The sequence below is a fragment of the Ahaetulla prasina genome, chromosome 2, assembly GCF_028640845.1.
Source record: "Ahaetulla prasina isolate Xishuangbanna chromosome 2, ASM2864084v1, whole genome shotgun sequence".
In the NCBI taxonomy this organism is placed as follows: domain Eukaryota; kingdom Metazoa; phylum Chordata; class Lepidosauria; order Squamata; family Colubridae; genus Ahaetulla; species Ahaetulla prasina.
Window position 1 is genome coordinate 189,944,474 of NC_080540.1, and position 17,146 is coordinate 189,961,619.

The 17,146-nt window shown below is 39.0% G+C and overlaps 1 protein-coding gene across 1 annotated transcript in view; it reads left to right on the plus strand.

The window, feature by feature from the left end:
* Positions 1–17,146, plus strand: part of STXBP5L (syntaxin binding protein 5L) — a 93,139-nt gene that overhangs the window by 8,444 nt on the left and 67,549 nt on the right. The window contains exons 2-5 of the mRNA XM_058171227.1: positions 2,811–2,908; positions 4,303–4,384; positions 6,427–6,527; positions 15,105–15,239. Of these exons, the coding sequence (XP_058027210.1) occupies positions 2,811–2,908; positions 4,303–4,384; positions 6,427–6,527; positions 15,105–15,239 (416 nt within the window). The remainder of the gene's footprint in view (positions 1–2,810; positions 2,909–4,302; positions 4,385–6,426; positions 6,528–15,104; positions 15,240–17,146) is intronic.

The following is a 17,146-nucleotide window of genomic DNA, read 5'->3' on the forward strand; positions in this document are numbered from 1 at the left end:
TTAAAAAACCAAACTAAATTGAGATGTTATTTATTATTGCAAACTAGTTTTACATTTTCTGATACAGAAAAATATGAAGAACTTCATAGAATAATTTCATGTTTGAAAAAGGAAATGCTTATACCTAAAAATTATTTTTAAAATCTCAAAAATATGAGCTTAAAGAATACGGCAATTAAATCAAGGAGTGGAAGGGGGAGAAAGTCTTTTAAAGAAAACAGTTTCAGGAGGGATTGATTTGTTAGACGTTTTCAGCAAATGCCACAAAGAATCTTACTGTGCTATGATAAATTTGTTTTTTCATCAGAGGCTACAAAGCTGTTCTGTTGATATAGCTCAGAAGTCTGGATGGCTGGTTTGCTCAGGTTTGCACATGCAAGGTTTAAAAATACATTGAAGGAAAGGCTACATAGTCCAATGTACGTACCCTACCCAACCATGGCTCTTCTTGACTCACAGTCCACATTTCTGTAAATGGGAGATGGCTCTTTGCCATGTATTTGCTCATATTACCCTTCTGGTGGTTTCTTTGTTAAAAGAGAAACAGAAGTACAGTATGTGGAGAAGGAAGGATAGGGAGAGAAGGATGTATCTATCATCCACCTCCACAGCAACCTTTGATTAATATTGGGAATGTCTAAAATGTTAGAAAAGCCCGAGCAATTACCTAACTTCAAGAAGATTTCTCTTTCTATAGAAACACACATCATCAGGAATTTGGTCTCAGATTCTGATTCTGTATGTGCCAAGCAAGTTGATCTTCTTTATGTCTCTGTACTATCTTTATGATATTGGGTATTTAATTTCAGCTTCCATTCATACATCTGTCATGAAGTAATAATTTTGTTGTTAAAATCTTCTGGATACTTGCTGTCATATTTTAAACTCTGAAATTTCTGCAGAGATATCTGCTCATTTGAAGCAAATCTTGTAGTCTGTCTGAAACATTGGATTTATTTATTTAATCACACTTATATAGCCATCTATATCATAGTAAAGTGATCTTAAGTGGCTTACAATAAAAATAATTAAACTACAACTACAATTAAAAGACATCAACAATATTATTAACCACAAGATAAAGAAGAAAATTGGTGTTAAAACCAGATGAAATTATTTGTAAATGGAATCCAAAGCATATCTCTGCCACCAGACTTAATGGAATGAGCAGATGTAATCAGGTCCCTCAGATATTCTGGCCTGATGCCATGAAGGGCTTTAAAGTTCAAAAGCAGCACCTTCAATCAGACCTGCAAACTAATTGGCAACCAATAGAGCTTGCACAGCAGAGGTGTAACTTATGCACATATAACTTCCCACGTCACTGCATTTTGCACCAGCTGAAATTTGCAGATCCTCTTCAAGACAGCTCTATCTAGAGTGCAATACAGTAGTCTACTCTGGAAATAATGAAGGCATGAGTAACTAAGAGCAGAGCCTTTTCTTTTGCTTTTCTTTTGTTTCTTTTTTCATAATTAATTGGTGAGCAAGTATAGTACAGTGAACTTCAGAAATTCTGGCTGACATCGTAGTGAAATTGGATGTGAGGAGCGGCTCTCTGCGCTCCTGCATCAAGTTCTCCCCGTTGGAGGACTCCAAAAGGAGCTAAAGCCACCCTGTAAGGGTGGCGAAGAAAAAAGAGGCTCCCTGCAGGTCTCAGAGAGTTGCAACTGTCCCGCTTGATCCAGGGATTCCTTCCCTCTCATCCACGATGAGAAGAGGCAGCCATCATGACTGCCATGAAGCTGGGACAGCTCAGGCAACAAAGAAAGTGCAGGAGCGGTGTAGATGAACAGTGATTGGAACTGGATGAGATGATTTCTTTTTTACCTAGAACCTAACCTTAAAAGGAAAAAAAATCCAGGAAAAGAGACCTTTAGAACTATCTGTTAAAGCGGCAAACAATTACTTAGAGAAAAAGCCCAGACCCGAAAGAAAGGAACAAAGGGGAGAAAAGTAAAAAACCTTTAAAACATAGAAAATTGGACTTTTAAACTGGGTAGGGGCTGTTTTGGAACATCATTTTAAAATGCTGGAACTATCTACTTAAATAACTGACTTTGGTTCCATAAATTGAATTACAATTGGATTAAATACTTGTCAGATTTGAGACAATGTTGAAACTTAAACTGAATGCACCACCTACTGATGAATGGAAAATATACTATACTCCTACAAGCCTGGGGAAATTTCTGATAAGAGAAATAAACAACATTTATCTGGAGGACTATGGTGATACCTACTGTTCTATATATATCTACTTTATGATTACTGGAGGTTCAACTGCGAGAAAAAGAAAAATATCTAAGTAAAGCGATTCTTGAATGTTAAGATATATGACTAAACTTATAGAGTGGACTTAAGGAGATATTTGGAAAGCTTCCTGGACTACCTAAATGGAACTGATTGAATAATCTTGGGAAACTATGATTATTGTACTCTCTGAGGAGCAACATTAGGCCTGAATATATGGTTTTTGGACTATTGAGCAAGAGTGGGACTTACTAAAATAAGATGAGCTGCTCCACCAGGGCAAAATGAGTGGAATTTTAAAAGAAATGGCATCATGCTTCAAAATAATTTTTAAATTTAGTCTTATGTTGAAGTTTGTGATATGTATGTGCATGCATACAATTTATCTGGTCAATGCATTAAAACCTATATGATTAATTAGTTTATTTTTTAGCACTGAGTGGCCCATCAGCTTTTTATTTGCTTTAGGAATTAAATTAAGGAAATTAAGGAAGTATAGAAAACATATCTGAGGTACAATTATTCTTCCCAACTAAGATTTATATTTTCTATTGCAGACAGTTCGTCATGGATTTCCATATCTGCCCACTGTCTTAGCTTTTGACCCAGTTCAAAAGATTCTGGCTGTTGGAACAAGAACAGGTGCAATACGAATGTATCCTTTGCTGTTGTGCAGTATGATAGTTTCAACTACATTTTACAGTTTTATCAATTTGTTTCATTTCATTCATCTTTATTCAGATAAATATAGAATAATTTTTAAATTATGCTTTGCTATATATATATTTTTTGTGACAGTATAAACCAAAGTTTGTTTCTGGTTCTATGTACCAGTGTTGATTCTGGGACCTCACTTCATTTCATAATTATGGACTTGGATAAATAGCTTGATTTTCTTTTGGAACTAGTTTTGTCTCAGCCACTGTGGAATCTCTGAAGGATGAAGTCTGCATTCAAGAACTACAGATGGCGTCTAGAAAAGACCATAATTACATATCAAATAATTGTGAAGAAATAAACATTTTGCCTGAGTAGTGGGAGATTATTTTATCATGCTCTATACAGTAGCAGGAAATAATCCAAATAAACAATTGCATCCATTCTAGTATTTGCCAGATTTCCTGCTTTGGAACAGAGTGATGCTATCAATATCCAGACATTTGATTATTTGATTTAGATGATTATTTCAATTATATAGAGAGTATCTTCATAATCCTTCCCAAAGAAAGTGCCAACTGAAATTGGACTTCAGCCTGGGTTCCAGTCCTTTTGGCTAACTTCTGAATTAGTTGTCAACACCTGAGATATACAAAACATTTAAAAATACCAACACTGGGCAGTAATGTATTCCAGAAAAGTCAGCCTAATAAGAATCAAGGATGCTCACTGGCTCTAAGAGCTATAGGATATTACTTGATCAATGTCCCAAAGGTGCTTTTTCGGGAGGCAGCTGGATTTCCTTTTTTTAAAAAGAGATTTTGCTTCTCATCTAAGAAGCTTCTTCAGCTCTGACAAGATAGTGAGGAATGGAAGGATTTATATTCCTTGCAGACAGCTGGTAATTTGCATCCTTTTAGAGGGTCCTTGAAGCACTTGGCGGTTTATCTGTGTCCTCAGGGTCACCTGAGTGGTGCTCCTGGTTCCTGTAGTCTGCAATTTTTCCTCTGGAAATCTATTCTTACTCCCACACCATTCAAAGGGTGTTCATCCCAAATTGTATAGCTAAAAGTCTGTAGAGATTCTTAGTCATCCAGGTCATGGTTGTCCCAAAAGCACCTTTGAGACAACCATAACCTGGATGACTGAGAATCTCTACATACTTGTTCAATGGAATACTATTACTAATATTGAGGTAGAGTGAATAGATTTCTCTGTATGAATCCTTAGGACTCGTAATCTAGGATGAAAATAAACTCTAGAAATCTCTAAATCTTTTCACAGTCTGCTTTTGATTAGTAAAAGAAAAGATTAATTCTGCTTTAATTCTGTATTTCTCTTATTTCAGCAATCAACCTAAGCAATCTGATCCTTGACTATGGTACTTAACAGATTGGGCAGGCCAGGTGTTGATTGCTATTGTCAGCATGAAAGTGGTGCTGCTGTTCTGCAGCTTCAATTTTTAATTAACGAGGTAAGGCTTCATTAATAAGAAATGTGCTACAGTGACACAGTTTTAGACACTGTGTCTCAGAAAATAAAGCTTTGAAGTAAGAAAGATATTAATGAAAATGAAATCTTGATCTAGATTGCCTATTATTCACATACGTTTGTTTCTTTGGCTTTTTACTGTTTATAAATAATAGCAAATGCTATCAAAATTTAGAATAAAAATTTGAATAGCTCATAATGGGCAAGTATACTACAGATCTTTTATTTCCATATAAATTCTACATATACATACATACATAATGTCTTTTCTTTTCTTTTCTTTTTTGCTGTAAGTCACCCAGAGTCATCAGATACGAGATGGGCTGCAAATAAATTCCATAAATAATAAACAAAAAATTAATTATAAATATAATAAATATTTAAATTCAAAATAAATGCACAATAAGTATATCCTAAATGTGAATCAGTACACCACATATGCCTCCTAGATGGTGGGATACAGGTAATAGTATTTAGGCTTTCAATCTAGAATCTAAATTAGAGACACTAGATTAGTGGGAGAAATACTGAGCTTCAGATGAGCTTGTGGCATTCTGCTTAAAATGTGCTACAACTGATCAGTATTAGCCTTGGGGGCTTTTTTAGCAGGGAATGCTGCATGTACATGAATATGATGAGGGATAATGTATTAGTCTATTCCTTCTCAGTCTTATTAAAACCATTCAAAGATTTGATTGACCAAAACTGGTGGGCAGCAGAGCACAGCATATATGAGCCTATCTATGATCATCATGAGTTACAAAAAATATAATATTTTATATTTGGGATATAAGAGGAGAAAATTTAAAGCACATGAATTGATTAACATAAAAGGGGGAAATAAATAATAAGATATCTACCTGTGACAGAGGAAGCATGTATTGAAGGTGATTTGATGTTATTTATTTATAATTCATGCTTTTTATATGCCTATCTCTCTCAGAGAATGGCTCTGGGCAGTGGGCAGTTACCGAGCTGTGTTAAGTAGAGTTGAATAGGCAAAAAGTGAAGGATAGTTACAATGAACTAAGGGGCTAAAACTTATATCTGAAAGTATGAATCAATCTCATCTGGATTATTCTGGTTGGAGAAACCAAAGAAAAGGAGAAATTTTTAGGTTGCTAATAGTTACATGCTATACTCCAAGGAACTATGATAATTAAAAAATTACATATTGTTTTGGAGAAAATTGTGGGGGGAAATGTGATCTAGAGGAAATACTCTCAGTAGGTGAATGGATGGTGAAAATTAAATAAGAGGATACAGACAAAGTGGGCCATTTGGAGACCCCAAAATGAATGAATATAGTGATTCTTCGATGAGCATCTGGTTGGTTGTTCTGCAGGTTTCAAATTGACAGTTTAAGTATGAAAGCTGACCTTCCGTCCTCACAGGGTTGTTGTGGGAAAAATACAAAGAGGAGGAAGGAATATGAGGTATGTTTGCCACCTTACTTATAAAGTAAAACAAATAGTTCTTGACTTACAACACTCTGTTTAGTGACTGTTCAAAGTTAAAACAGAACTGAAAAAAGTTACTTCTGTAAGTGTGAAAAGTTTTTCACACTTATGACCATTGCAACACCCTCATGTCACATGATCAAAACTGAATGGGTTTGAGTATGTGGGGATCCAGGATCTGGGACTTTGTCATCTTTGACTTTGGATGGGGTGGCACTGCCCCAGAAAGACTCAGTCCACAACTTGGGGTTCTGGACCCATGACTCCTGTTTGAGTAACAGGTGGCAGTTGTGGCTAGGAGAGCCTTTGCACATCTTTGTGTTGTGCATCTTTCCTGAACCAGGATTCCCTGTGCTCAATCATTCAATCCCTTGTCATCTCACAACTGGTCTATTGTAATGCACTCTACATGGAACATCCTTGAAAAGCATTTGGAAGCTACAGCTGGTACAAAATGCAGATATAGAACAGCAGCATATGATCCAAACTACCTTTTTAAAATTGCCATTTTCCCAGGAAGGTCTGCATAATTATAATAAAACAAAATATGTTCCTTTCTCGTTAGGGTGCTTTGATTAGTGCAAGTTCAGATGACATGCTTCATTTGTGGAATCTAAGACAGAAACGGCCAGCGATTCTTCATTCCCTAAAATTTAACCGAGAACGGTAAGGCTCCAGAAGTTTTTGAATCTACTTATCTGATTTGATTTTTGGAATACTAAAACCTTATTCATTATATTTATGCAAATATATGTTAGCTTACTTATATATGGCATATGGGCCAGTCTCAGATGAACCAGGGGATAAAGGGGCCCATGAGCTCAAGGACCCTCGTCTCTGCCCTAATTCACAATTTTTAAAATCTTCATAGAGTATAAGCACTGTTCTGCCCAAGCATTTTGCATGGAATCAACCAGTTTGCACTTCTCACATTCTGTTCTGTCCCCTCCTGTCCTCAGCCACGCGAGCTGGCTAAACGAGCCAGTAATTGAGTTCACGGCTGCTATCAGTGCTGGCAGGGAATCTGCAGCTGCCTGCCAAAGTCTCCCTTTTATCTTGGGGTTGCCAGGCAACCAGGAAGTCAGCAATCCAGGCCGAATGTTCAGCTCAATTCTCCAAGAGTCAAAGAGTTCAGCTCACTTCTCCCCGAGTCAAATAGTTCAGCTCAATTTTTGCTCATCACGGAGCAGAAGAGCAGCCAGGACTGCTTTTATACTCTGTGGGGTGTGGCTCCGTGACTCAGCACTTCCTAGGCCTGCCCCACCTCTGCTTCTGTTGTTCCTGCCTCTTCTGCCTATGAAACCTAGGGTCCAGCCAGGCCTGATTGCCATCAGCCGAGTCTGGAGGCGTGGCCTGGGGGGGAAGAGTCAGGGGACGGAGGCCTCGTTATCTCCTCCACCTGGCCTGCCTCTGGCTTCTAGAGCTGAGCCAGGGAAGCCGGTGCTCCAGAGGTAAGTCCTGATGGCCCTTCCCCCTCACTTTCCGAGTCACTTTCTGGCAGGGGGCCCGGCTCGGGGGGGCGCAGACACAACACATTCTTTGTCCCGAGCCAGATTTGACAGATTTAAGTATAGTATTATAGAAATAGCATAGAGCAGTGTAGCCTTCAGAAAGGAATTAGGAAGCCTTCACTTCCTAATTTATTCTGAATCCAATTTCTGCTCTATATTGTAGAAATAATTTTAATGTTGCTGAAAGGTTAGTGCAGCTGAAAGGTTAGTGCAGTTAATGTAGTTGTGATTTGACAGTAGATGTAGCCCACAAATAATAGTTTTCATCCCAGCTCAAATTCAGTGGCATATAAAGCAACATTTTAAAACATAGTTCATAAATACTAATCTATCTGTCTGTCTGTCTATCTATCTATCTATCTATCTATCTATCTATCTATCTATCTATCTATCTATCTATCTATCTATCTATTTTATTTTATTTTCCTTGGGCAAGCTGGCCTGTCTTGGTTATTTGATAAGCAGTAGGGCAATATCTGCAGGAGAGGGGACTGTAACTTTGCCTTCAGAATTTTTTACATAAACTCAGGAGAAAAACTGGTGGCTGTGCTTTTTATTTTTAAATGTAATTTGTAGCTTTTAGTAATGGCTTTAGTAGGGGTTTATATGTTTGTTGTTTTAGTTGAATTTGTTTACCATGCTTGATATTTTTTTAATTGTTGTGAACTACTTAGAGTTACACATATGAGATGGGTATCTATATGAATTGAACAAAGCATAAAATATATAATAAATAGTAAACACAAGTGTCCGTGCGTGCACATACATAAGGAGGTGAGGCCACATTTTTTTACAATTCTGATATATATATAGTCTGTAGATGTCAGATTCTACTTGCATCAAATTATTCCAAAGCTAACATGGTCCCAGGACATCACAGCCTTGATTTGGACCTAGCAACCAATGCTGCTCCCCCAAAATGGGGAGTTATTTTCATGCTGGGCTCCAGTATGAGTCCGAAAACTCAGAAGTCAAAACCTCTGGTCCCAGTGATCGACCCAGATTGCACCCTGCAACATTATCCCGGGACACATATATTCGCCTTCATTCGTTATTTTCCTTCTTTTAGGCAGGTAGATGCATTCCAGAACAGTAGTTTCTACAGCCTTCAAGGTCAGACTCATGTAAAAGTGATTTGTAGAGTAAGCTGGCTGAGTTCACAAATGTGGACAAGGTTCTTGGGGAAGTTTAGCCAAGTATATATGTTTTGGACTCTTGTCTGGATTTGAGAAGTTATAATTTCTTTCTTATGAGAAAGAGCAGTTCCAGTCTTGATACCATCTACGGTACCATGATAAATTTCTGGAAATACTATCTTTGGGCAGGTGAGCTTTGATGTATTCAGATCATTTTTGAATTACCATCTAGAAAAGATGGTGCTGAGAATTTCTCTTCAAAGCCTTATAGAATGCTATCTTACCCTTTCCTTCTCCCATGTATATACAGTAGTTATAAGAAGTTGCCAAGTGAGGTCAATTGAGGATATATATTGACACATCATTAATTTACAAAAGACTCTGTCCCTTTTTAAATCTAATTTAGATGAGCCACTGAAATTGCTTACTCACCATTCCTGGCTAGAGTGATAGAGTGGATGAAAGGCAAGAAGCTGAAATTCAGTCTAGAAACAAAGATTATATTAGTCTGTGGTCTATTTATTTAGATGAATGATATTCAACCTGTTCTGGATTAACAGATTTATATAGTGGTTTTAGATAAATTATTTCCATTAAAAGAACAAGCACCAGGGGTGGGTTCCAAAATTTTTTTACTACAGGTTCTGTGGGCATGAGTTGGTGGTTATGTGACTGAGTGGGAGTGGCTTGGTGGTCATGTGACTGAGTGGGCATGGCCAACTCGAAGTCACTCACGGCAGGATGGGGCGGCACCTTGCTGTGGCTAACATCGAGTTCACCACGCATACTCAGTCACATGACCAATGCTGCATAGACAGGGTAATTTCCTATGTACCTCCCCCCTTGGGCTGACAAAATAAAAGCCTGCCTGCTGAACAGCCTGGACTGGAAAATGGGGGTGACAAGGGTGTGTGTGTGTGTGTGTCCGTCTGCAAGGACTTGGAGACAAACACTGCACCTCTGAGGAAAAGAGGTAGCGGTGAAGCCCTGTCATGGAGGGACACGCCACATGTCCGTCACCCTTGCCACTACTACTTTTGCTGTTGGCTTCTCGGCGCTCTTAAAGTCGATCTTGAAGAGCTGGAAGACTTTTCATTAGATCACCACCAAACTCATTGTTGGGAGCATCAGGCTAGCCCCTGAATATATGAGAAGTCTTGGGCAAAGTTCTTCTAAAGAATGTGCATGTTTGCTCTGTGATACGAGGCCAAGGAGAAGACTTTGCCTAAGATTTCTTGTATATTCAGGTTGTAGCCTGACACTCCAAATAATGAGTTTGGCGGCGATCTAAGGAACCATCTTCCACCTCTTCAAGATTGACTTTAAGAGCGCTGAAAAGCTAACAGCAAAAGTAGTAGCAGCGGAGGCAATGGACGTGTGTATGTGTTTGTGTGTGTCCCCACAAGGACTTGGAGGCAGACACCGCCCCTTTAAGGAAAAGGAGGTGGTGAAGCTCTGGCTGTCAGCTGGAAAAGGAGGACCGTGGAGGGACACACACACACACACACACACACACACACACACACACGTCCATCGCCTCCTTCTCTGTCTCCTATCACAGAGCAAACACGCACGTTCTTTGGAAGAACTTTGCCCAAGACTTCTTGTATATTCAGGGGCTAGCCTGACACTCCCAGAAATGAGTTTGGTGACAAACTAAGGAAACGTCTTCCAGCTCTTCAAGATTGACTTTAAGAGTGCCGAGAAGCCGACAGCAAAAGTAGAAGCTATGGTGTGTGTGTGTGTCTCCACAAGGACTTGGAGGCAGATACCGCCCCTCAGAGGAAAAGAGGTGGTGGCGAAGACCTGGCTGTCACCTGGGAGAGGAGGACCACAGAGGGGCGCATACACCCCTGTCGCCGCTACTTTTGCTGTCAGCTTCTTGGAGCTCTTAAAGCAATCTTGAAGAGCTGGAAGGCTGGAACAATGAGTTTGGCGGTGATCTAAGGAAATGTCTTCCAGCTCTTCAAGATCGACTTTTAGAGCAGGGGTCTCCAACCTTGGCAACTTTAAGACTTGTGGACTTCAACACCCATAATTCCATCATCATTCTAGGTTGTTTTTTTTTTTTAAATCTGAGTTTGGGGAAAAAGAACCATACCAACTATATCCATATTCTAGAAAATTAAAATTAGAATTAAGATTGAGCAATTGGCATGAAACTCTTACATTTTAAATGACTAGGAAAATGATGAAACAGTGCATTAGTAGACATATAAAAAGAAAAAGAAGTCCTGCAAAAGATTGATAACTCGAGGAAAGAAAGAAAAATAGATTTTTTTCCCCTAGGTTTCAAACTAGACCTGTGATGACCCGGGGCACAGCACAGAGATAACATAAACAGCTGACAATTCAAACCACCCCTTTATTGCTCCAAATTTCCCCAAATGTTCCCACATTTCTGGCAAGTCCCAGAGCTGAGTGATAATAACCCACCACCACACACACACCTCAAGCAGCCTCTGGCTGCAATTAGTCCAGCCCAGTGCTGTGTACACCAGGGCCGCACAGCAATAAATCCAACAGGGCAAATCAAGGAGTTCAGGAAGCAAAAAATCCAGGTAATTAGTCCAGAATGCCAGAAGGAATGCAAGGACTCTTGGAAAATTCAAATGTCGGCACTCAACACTTCAGGAACTCAGCATTTGTTCCTGACAAATGCCCCTCCCCACAGCGTCTCCTTAAGTCTCATTCCCCAGGTGTGCCTTGTGGAGATGGGTGGGGAACTCTTCTCTTGAATAGCCTGCTCAGTCTGCACTGTTCATGCCTTCTCTCCACTCTCCGAACTCTTGGATCAGGAGGGGGTGGTCCTTGCTCCTTGCCTGAGCTTTGTCTCTCATGTTCATCCTGCCTCTGCTCCTCCCTGCCTACAAGCTGTCCTAATGCTGAAAGTCCCTGGCCATCCCCATTTTCTTCCAAAGACAACAAAGCTACCCCCTCAATCTCAGGTTCCAGCTCGTCTTCCCCTGCAGATTCAGGCTCCGATGGGGGCATGACAAGACCTATGCTGCATGTTAAGCAAGTGTTATATCCACTCTACTTCTACAAAAGACATTCCTGAGGAAAAGCTTAGGGGAAAAAATGCAAAAAATGAAATTCCATTTTAAAGCTGGTTGTCTATGGAGATTCTCAGTCATCTAGGTCAAGGTTGTCCCAAAAATATTTTTTTCCAAAGGAAACGGGACTTCGTTTTTTCCTTGAAGACATTTTGCATCTCATCCAAGAAGCTTCTTTAGCTCTGACTTTAGAGCTGGTTATTGTGCATTTTGTTGCTTTCTCTTTAGATATGGGGGCGAGTTAGTGGCCCCAAAGGAGGTGGTTCGCAACTTGGGCGTCCTCCTGGATGGACGGCTGTCTTTTGATGAACACCTGGCGGCTGTCGCCAGGAGGGCCTTTTACCAAGTTCGCTTGGTTGACCGGGATGCCTTATGCACGGTCACTCACGCTCTGGTTACGTCTAGGCTGGATTATTGCAATGCTCTCTACATGGGGCTGCCCTTGAGGTGCACCCGGAGGCTCCAGTTAGTCCAGAATGCGGCTGCGCGAGTAGTAACGGGAGCCGCTCGTGGCTCCCACGTGACATCGCTGCTCCGTAGCTTGCACTGGCTTCCTGTGGTCTTTCGGGTGCGCTTCAAGATTTTGGTAACTATCTTTAAAGCGCTCCATGGCTTAGGACCCGGGTACTTACGAGACCGCCTGCTGTTACCCTTTGCCTCCCACCGACCCGTACGCTCTCACAGAGAAGGTCTCCTCAGGGTGCCGTCCGCCAAACAGTGTCGGCTGGCGGCCCCCAGGAGTAGGGCCTTCTCTGTAGGGGCAGTGACGCTCTGGAACGAACTTCCCCCTGGCCTGCGTCAAGTGCCTGATCTTCGGACCTTCCGTCGTGAGCTCAAAACATATTTATTCATTAAAGCGGGACTGGCATAATTAGTGATGAATTTTAATTGGGTATTCTTAATATTTTAAAATTTTAAAATTTAAATTTTAATAATCAGCCTTTAAAATTTGCTCTTTTTAAATGTTGTTTTAAATTGTATATATTTTGTTTTTATTTTGGCTGTACACCGCCCTGAGTCCTTCGGGAGAAGGGCGGTATAAAAATTTAATAAATAAATAAATAAATAAATAAATAAATAAATAAATAAATATAAATTTAATGTAATCTAACACCTGTATGCACAGAAAAGAAAGCCGTTGGTAAGAGCTTTTCTGGAACAGAAAATTTGGAGGCTACAGGGGGATTACTTAATGGAAGGCTGGAGTAACCTGTAGCTTGGACTAAATCCCTTGCCAGCATTTTTTTGGACTGGTCAGGCTTTTCTTGTACTGTATTAATGTTAAACTGGCATTAGCACAGAAGAGTAGCATAAGGATACAATATATATATATCCATCACAAATGTGGACCTGGAATGTGCCAGCCCTGATTAGGTTAATAGGATGAGGAAATTAAATAAATGTATGACAATCTCACAGCAGGATAAAGTGGTACCTTCCAGTTTTCTGAAATGTTGCATCTTCTCTTGAAGATCCAGGAGTGCAGTGGTAGATTGTAGGAAGTGAAGAGCATTTGATTTCAGTGATTGACCATATGCAAACATGCATGTGATGTGAAGAGAGCCAGCAAGTTTATCTTTTCCCCTGCAGAAGGCATGAGGCTCTCTACTTCTTTGGGAATGTGTCTTAGCACTGAAGCAGAGTGCTATGAATCCCTCAGTGTCAATGTCCTCCCTTGTATTATGGTAAAAGGATCCCTGTTGTACCAAAAACTTCTGTATTTCATGAAAAAAACAGCAGTGACCTGAAATAAGACACACTTGTGATATTGGTGCAAATATATCTAGACTGGGTATTCTATAGCTTGTCAGCCCAATATTTTGGTCTAGATCTGGTCTTTCATGTCTGGTCTAGGAAAGAAATGGACAGATACTTTTACCTCCTTCATATTAATTACACCCAGGGGCCAAAATATTGCAAGGTGAAAGGAGCTAATGGAAAAAGGTAGATGTGGATGAAAAGTCACTGTCAGAATGCCAAATCTTCCCAATAAAGGAAAAAAATGAAGAAGACTGAATGTTTGTTGATGTTCTAGAGAAGCATAGTCCTGAGAATCTTAGCTTTCATTTATTACACAAAAACACACACACACATCAGATATGAGGTAAAATGTGTTGTCACTGCTATATGTTCTTATTCCAAAAGAGAGGCATTCCCACCCTTTTTGTTCAATTCTACCAATGTACAAATAGCAATCACTGATATATGTGGTGTTCAGAGAAGGCTATTTTGAGCTCTTGCCAATATCTCTGGATTATATATGCAGATGCTGCACAAATCATACCAGATGTTGACCAATTAAATTAGCTTCAGCTACAAGACAACCCAGTTGTTGTTATGTTCATTTTGTGACTGGGAATGATAGTAGAGTTACATTGGAGTTACACTGAGAATAGAATCTTTTTTTACATAATGGTGTCCTTATTCTGTACTGGGGTCTTTTAGTCCAAAAAGCACTGATGCATGAATGATCATGGATAGTTTACTGGCAGTGAAGATTCAAAACCTTCACTAATAATTTAGGCTGATATTTGTTCACTCCTTAGGAATAGACTTTAATTCAAAACTATGACCTGTTTTTCCCACACTAATAGTTTAACAACCACTATTTCATATGATCGGAGATGAGAAATGCAATATGTTGTTTTTAACTACATTGTGATTGTGGTGCTCAGCTGAGACCTTACTCTTCTTTACCTCCTCTGGAAAAGGTGCATCCAAATTCCTAATAAGAGCCATATTTCAGGTAGTGTCCCAAATGTAGTACTACGGTGGGAGGCAGAACTATCTAAATTCAAACCTGGTGCATGGGCTTACAATTTAGCACATTGATTAAAACGACTTTTTTCCCCTACAGGCTTGAGTTCTCTCCTTAGAGGAGATACTTTTGAATCAGTATGGTTCAAAAAACTCCAATATCTTGGTTTCTTCAGGGAAGTGCTTTTGATGATGGGATATGAGTGCACTTAAACAGCATATTAAAAATCTGGAAAACCAACAAGATAGGGCTGCTCTTCACAATAATGTTTTTTGTGCAGTCAAATTCCCTTTTTAAAGCAGTGAGATACTTATATCAGATAACTGTCCTAAAAATTTGAAGGGTATTAACCTTAGCATGCTGCACTTCCCAAAGCTGATGCAAAAAAATATGAGTTGAGATTGTGCCCCTGTGGACAAGGAGCCAATGAAACTAAAGCTCACAACTTTATACTGCATCTTCTATAATGACTTATAAACTCAATTTATAATACCTCAACTAATAAAATATCCCAGAAACACTGATCTCTTTTATGTACTGTTATCGGATCAGTATAAAGTAGTTTCTCTGAATGTGGCCAAATTTTGTTATACTGTATGGAAAATTAGGCAGACTCTAACTGCCCACTAATAATTCACCACGAATCACAATATATTATTTTGTCAATTTTTTATTTTTATTTTTCATTATTGTTTCTAATGCATTTATTTGTACTGTTGGTCTGTGACTGTAATAAAAATTGATTGATTTATATAATGTGATTGTCTTTTCTCCTAACACAGGATTACCTTCTGTCATCTACCTTTCCAAAGCAAGTGGCTCTATGTTGGAACAGAGAAGGGAAATACACACATTGTAAATATTGAATCCTTCATACTTTCTGGATATGTTATCATGTGGAACAAGGCAATAGAACTGTGAGTTTTGAATTGTTCACTAATTTTTCATTTTATTGCTATTCTGTAAAACGAAAACCAAATCCTCTAATCTACACCATAAGATGCTGTGGTGGTGTTTTTAATAATTCTCAATCTGATTTTTACTACAGTATTTGACTTTTTGCATTTAGCAATGTATTCCCCTGAAAACAAAGTACTAAAACCCAGTCCCCATCTTGCTGCTGCAAAGTGAGAAGACAGAAGTTGCCTACCAAATGCTTTTTGTCCCACTATTTTTCTTTCTTTAGAACCTTGCAAGTTACATTTACGATTTTTGATATCACAAAGCCTACTTATCCACATAGACCCCTTCAGCTACATAAAGATGCCCATCTTAGTCTGCAGAACACATTTAGAAAGCAGATTTTAGGAGAACTTAAAATGTCTGGAAATTTAATATGTGAGAGGTGGGTCCATAAGACTCACTGCTGCTTTGGAGCATGATTAGATGCCAGATGTAGTGAGTAAGTCAGTAGTGAGATAATTTTCTCTGATGAACCACAAGATCACTGAAAATGATAAGCATGGAACTCTGCTATCCAGTCCATCAAGCTATAGAGAAGGTACTGGGAATAGTAGCTGTTTGGCATAAGATATGGCTCTCAAGTTGAAAAGACTGTTTATCTGCAATATTAAAAGTTTGGCTTCCAAGTTGAATATGATCCAGTAGATTGTCAGGTGCAGCCCACAATGCATCCTGATCTCCACTATATTTCTGTTGCTTCTCTTGTGGTCTTTGTTTTTCCATTACTATGATCTCAAATGTTAGCTTTTTTCCTTGTTTGGCTCTGTTTCTTTATCTATTCTCTAGTTGCTTACATTTGTGTTCCCAGCTGTTCTACTTGCTCTGCATTCCTGCATCATTTCTCCCCTCTGTTTTTCTTGGTTTTTCTGAAGAATGGTGGTTTTTTTGCATCCTAATCATTCATCTGTAACCAATTCTTCCTATAAAACAACTCTTCATCTTCTTTGCCGCTCAGATGCTGAAAGAATATTTTCATATTATTTTTCTAAGACAATAGTTCTGAAGACTACATAGATCCTGTTCTCAAATTATATTCATAGGACTTAATCTGCAATCCCTTGTTGCATTTTTTCCATTTAATTCACCTGAATCTCTTTTTAAATGTGCAGAATTAAGTACAGTACTTGAGGTGGGATATGACCAATGCCAAATATAATGGAATCATTCCTTCCAATGATTTAGAAAGATTACTTCTGCTGAACAATCCCAAAATTGCATTCACCTATTTAGGAAACATACTGCACTGCTAATTTATACAGTATTTCAACTTGTGATCCATTACTAGACTGGAACAATTTCCACTTGCTTTACTGATTTTTTCTTCTTCTATGAAGACCTTTGCATTTATCTCTATTAAATTTCATTTTACTATTTTCACTAACCTATGAAGATTATTCTCAATGGCATTCCAATCTCCTAGAACAGAGGTGCAAAAGTGCTATTTGGGGGCTACATGTGGTCTGTCCCTTTTGTTGTTCTCAGATCCCCCAGTGTGTGGGGCCAAAAGCCTCATTTGTGCATTTGGGGGGTGATTTAAAAAAAAATAGCCCAAAGTGGTCCTTAAGCCTTTCAGATTCTTAAGACTCCAGTTTCATCCCATAACATTCCTGAATGCCCTTGCTCTGCCCTCTTTGAGAGGGCAGCCTAGGCCTAGGATGACTTTTAAACTGATGGATTTGTGAGGGAAATTTTAGCTTGCCTATCCAAATTCCTATCTCCTTCAGATTTGATGAGAATTTGGTTCATCTCTCTATCTCATTGGAAGAGTTCTATTCTCAAAAGAAGACCCTGTTTGTATCACACTTAAGCCCTTGTTATGACTTCCCAGAGCAGAAACAGCCATCAAGTGAAAAGTTGTTTT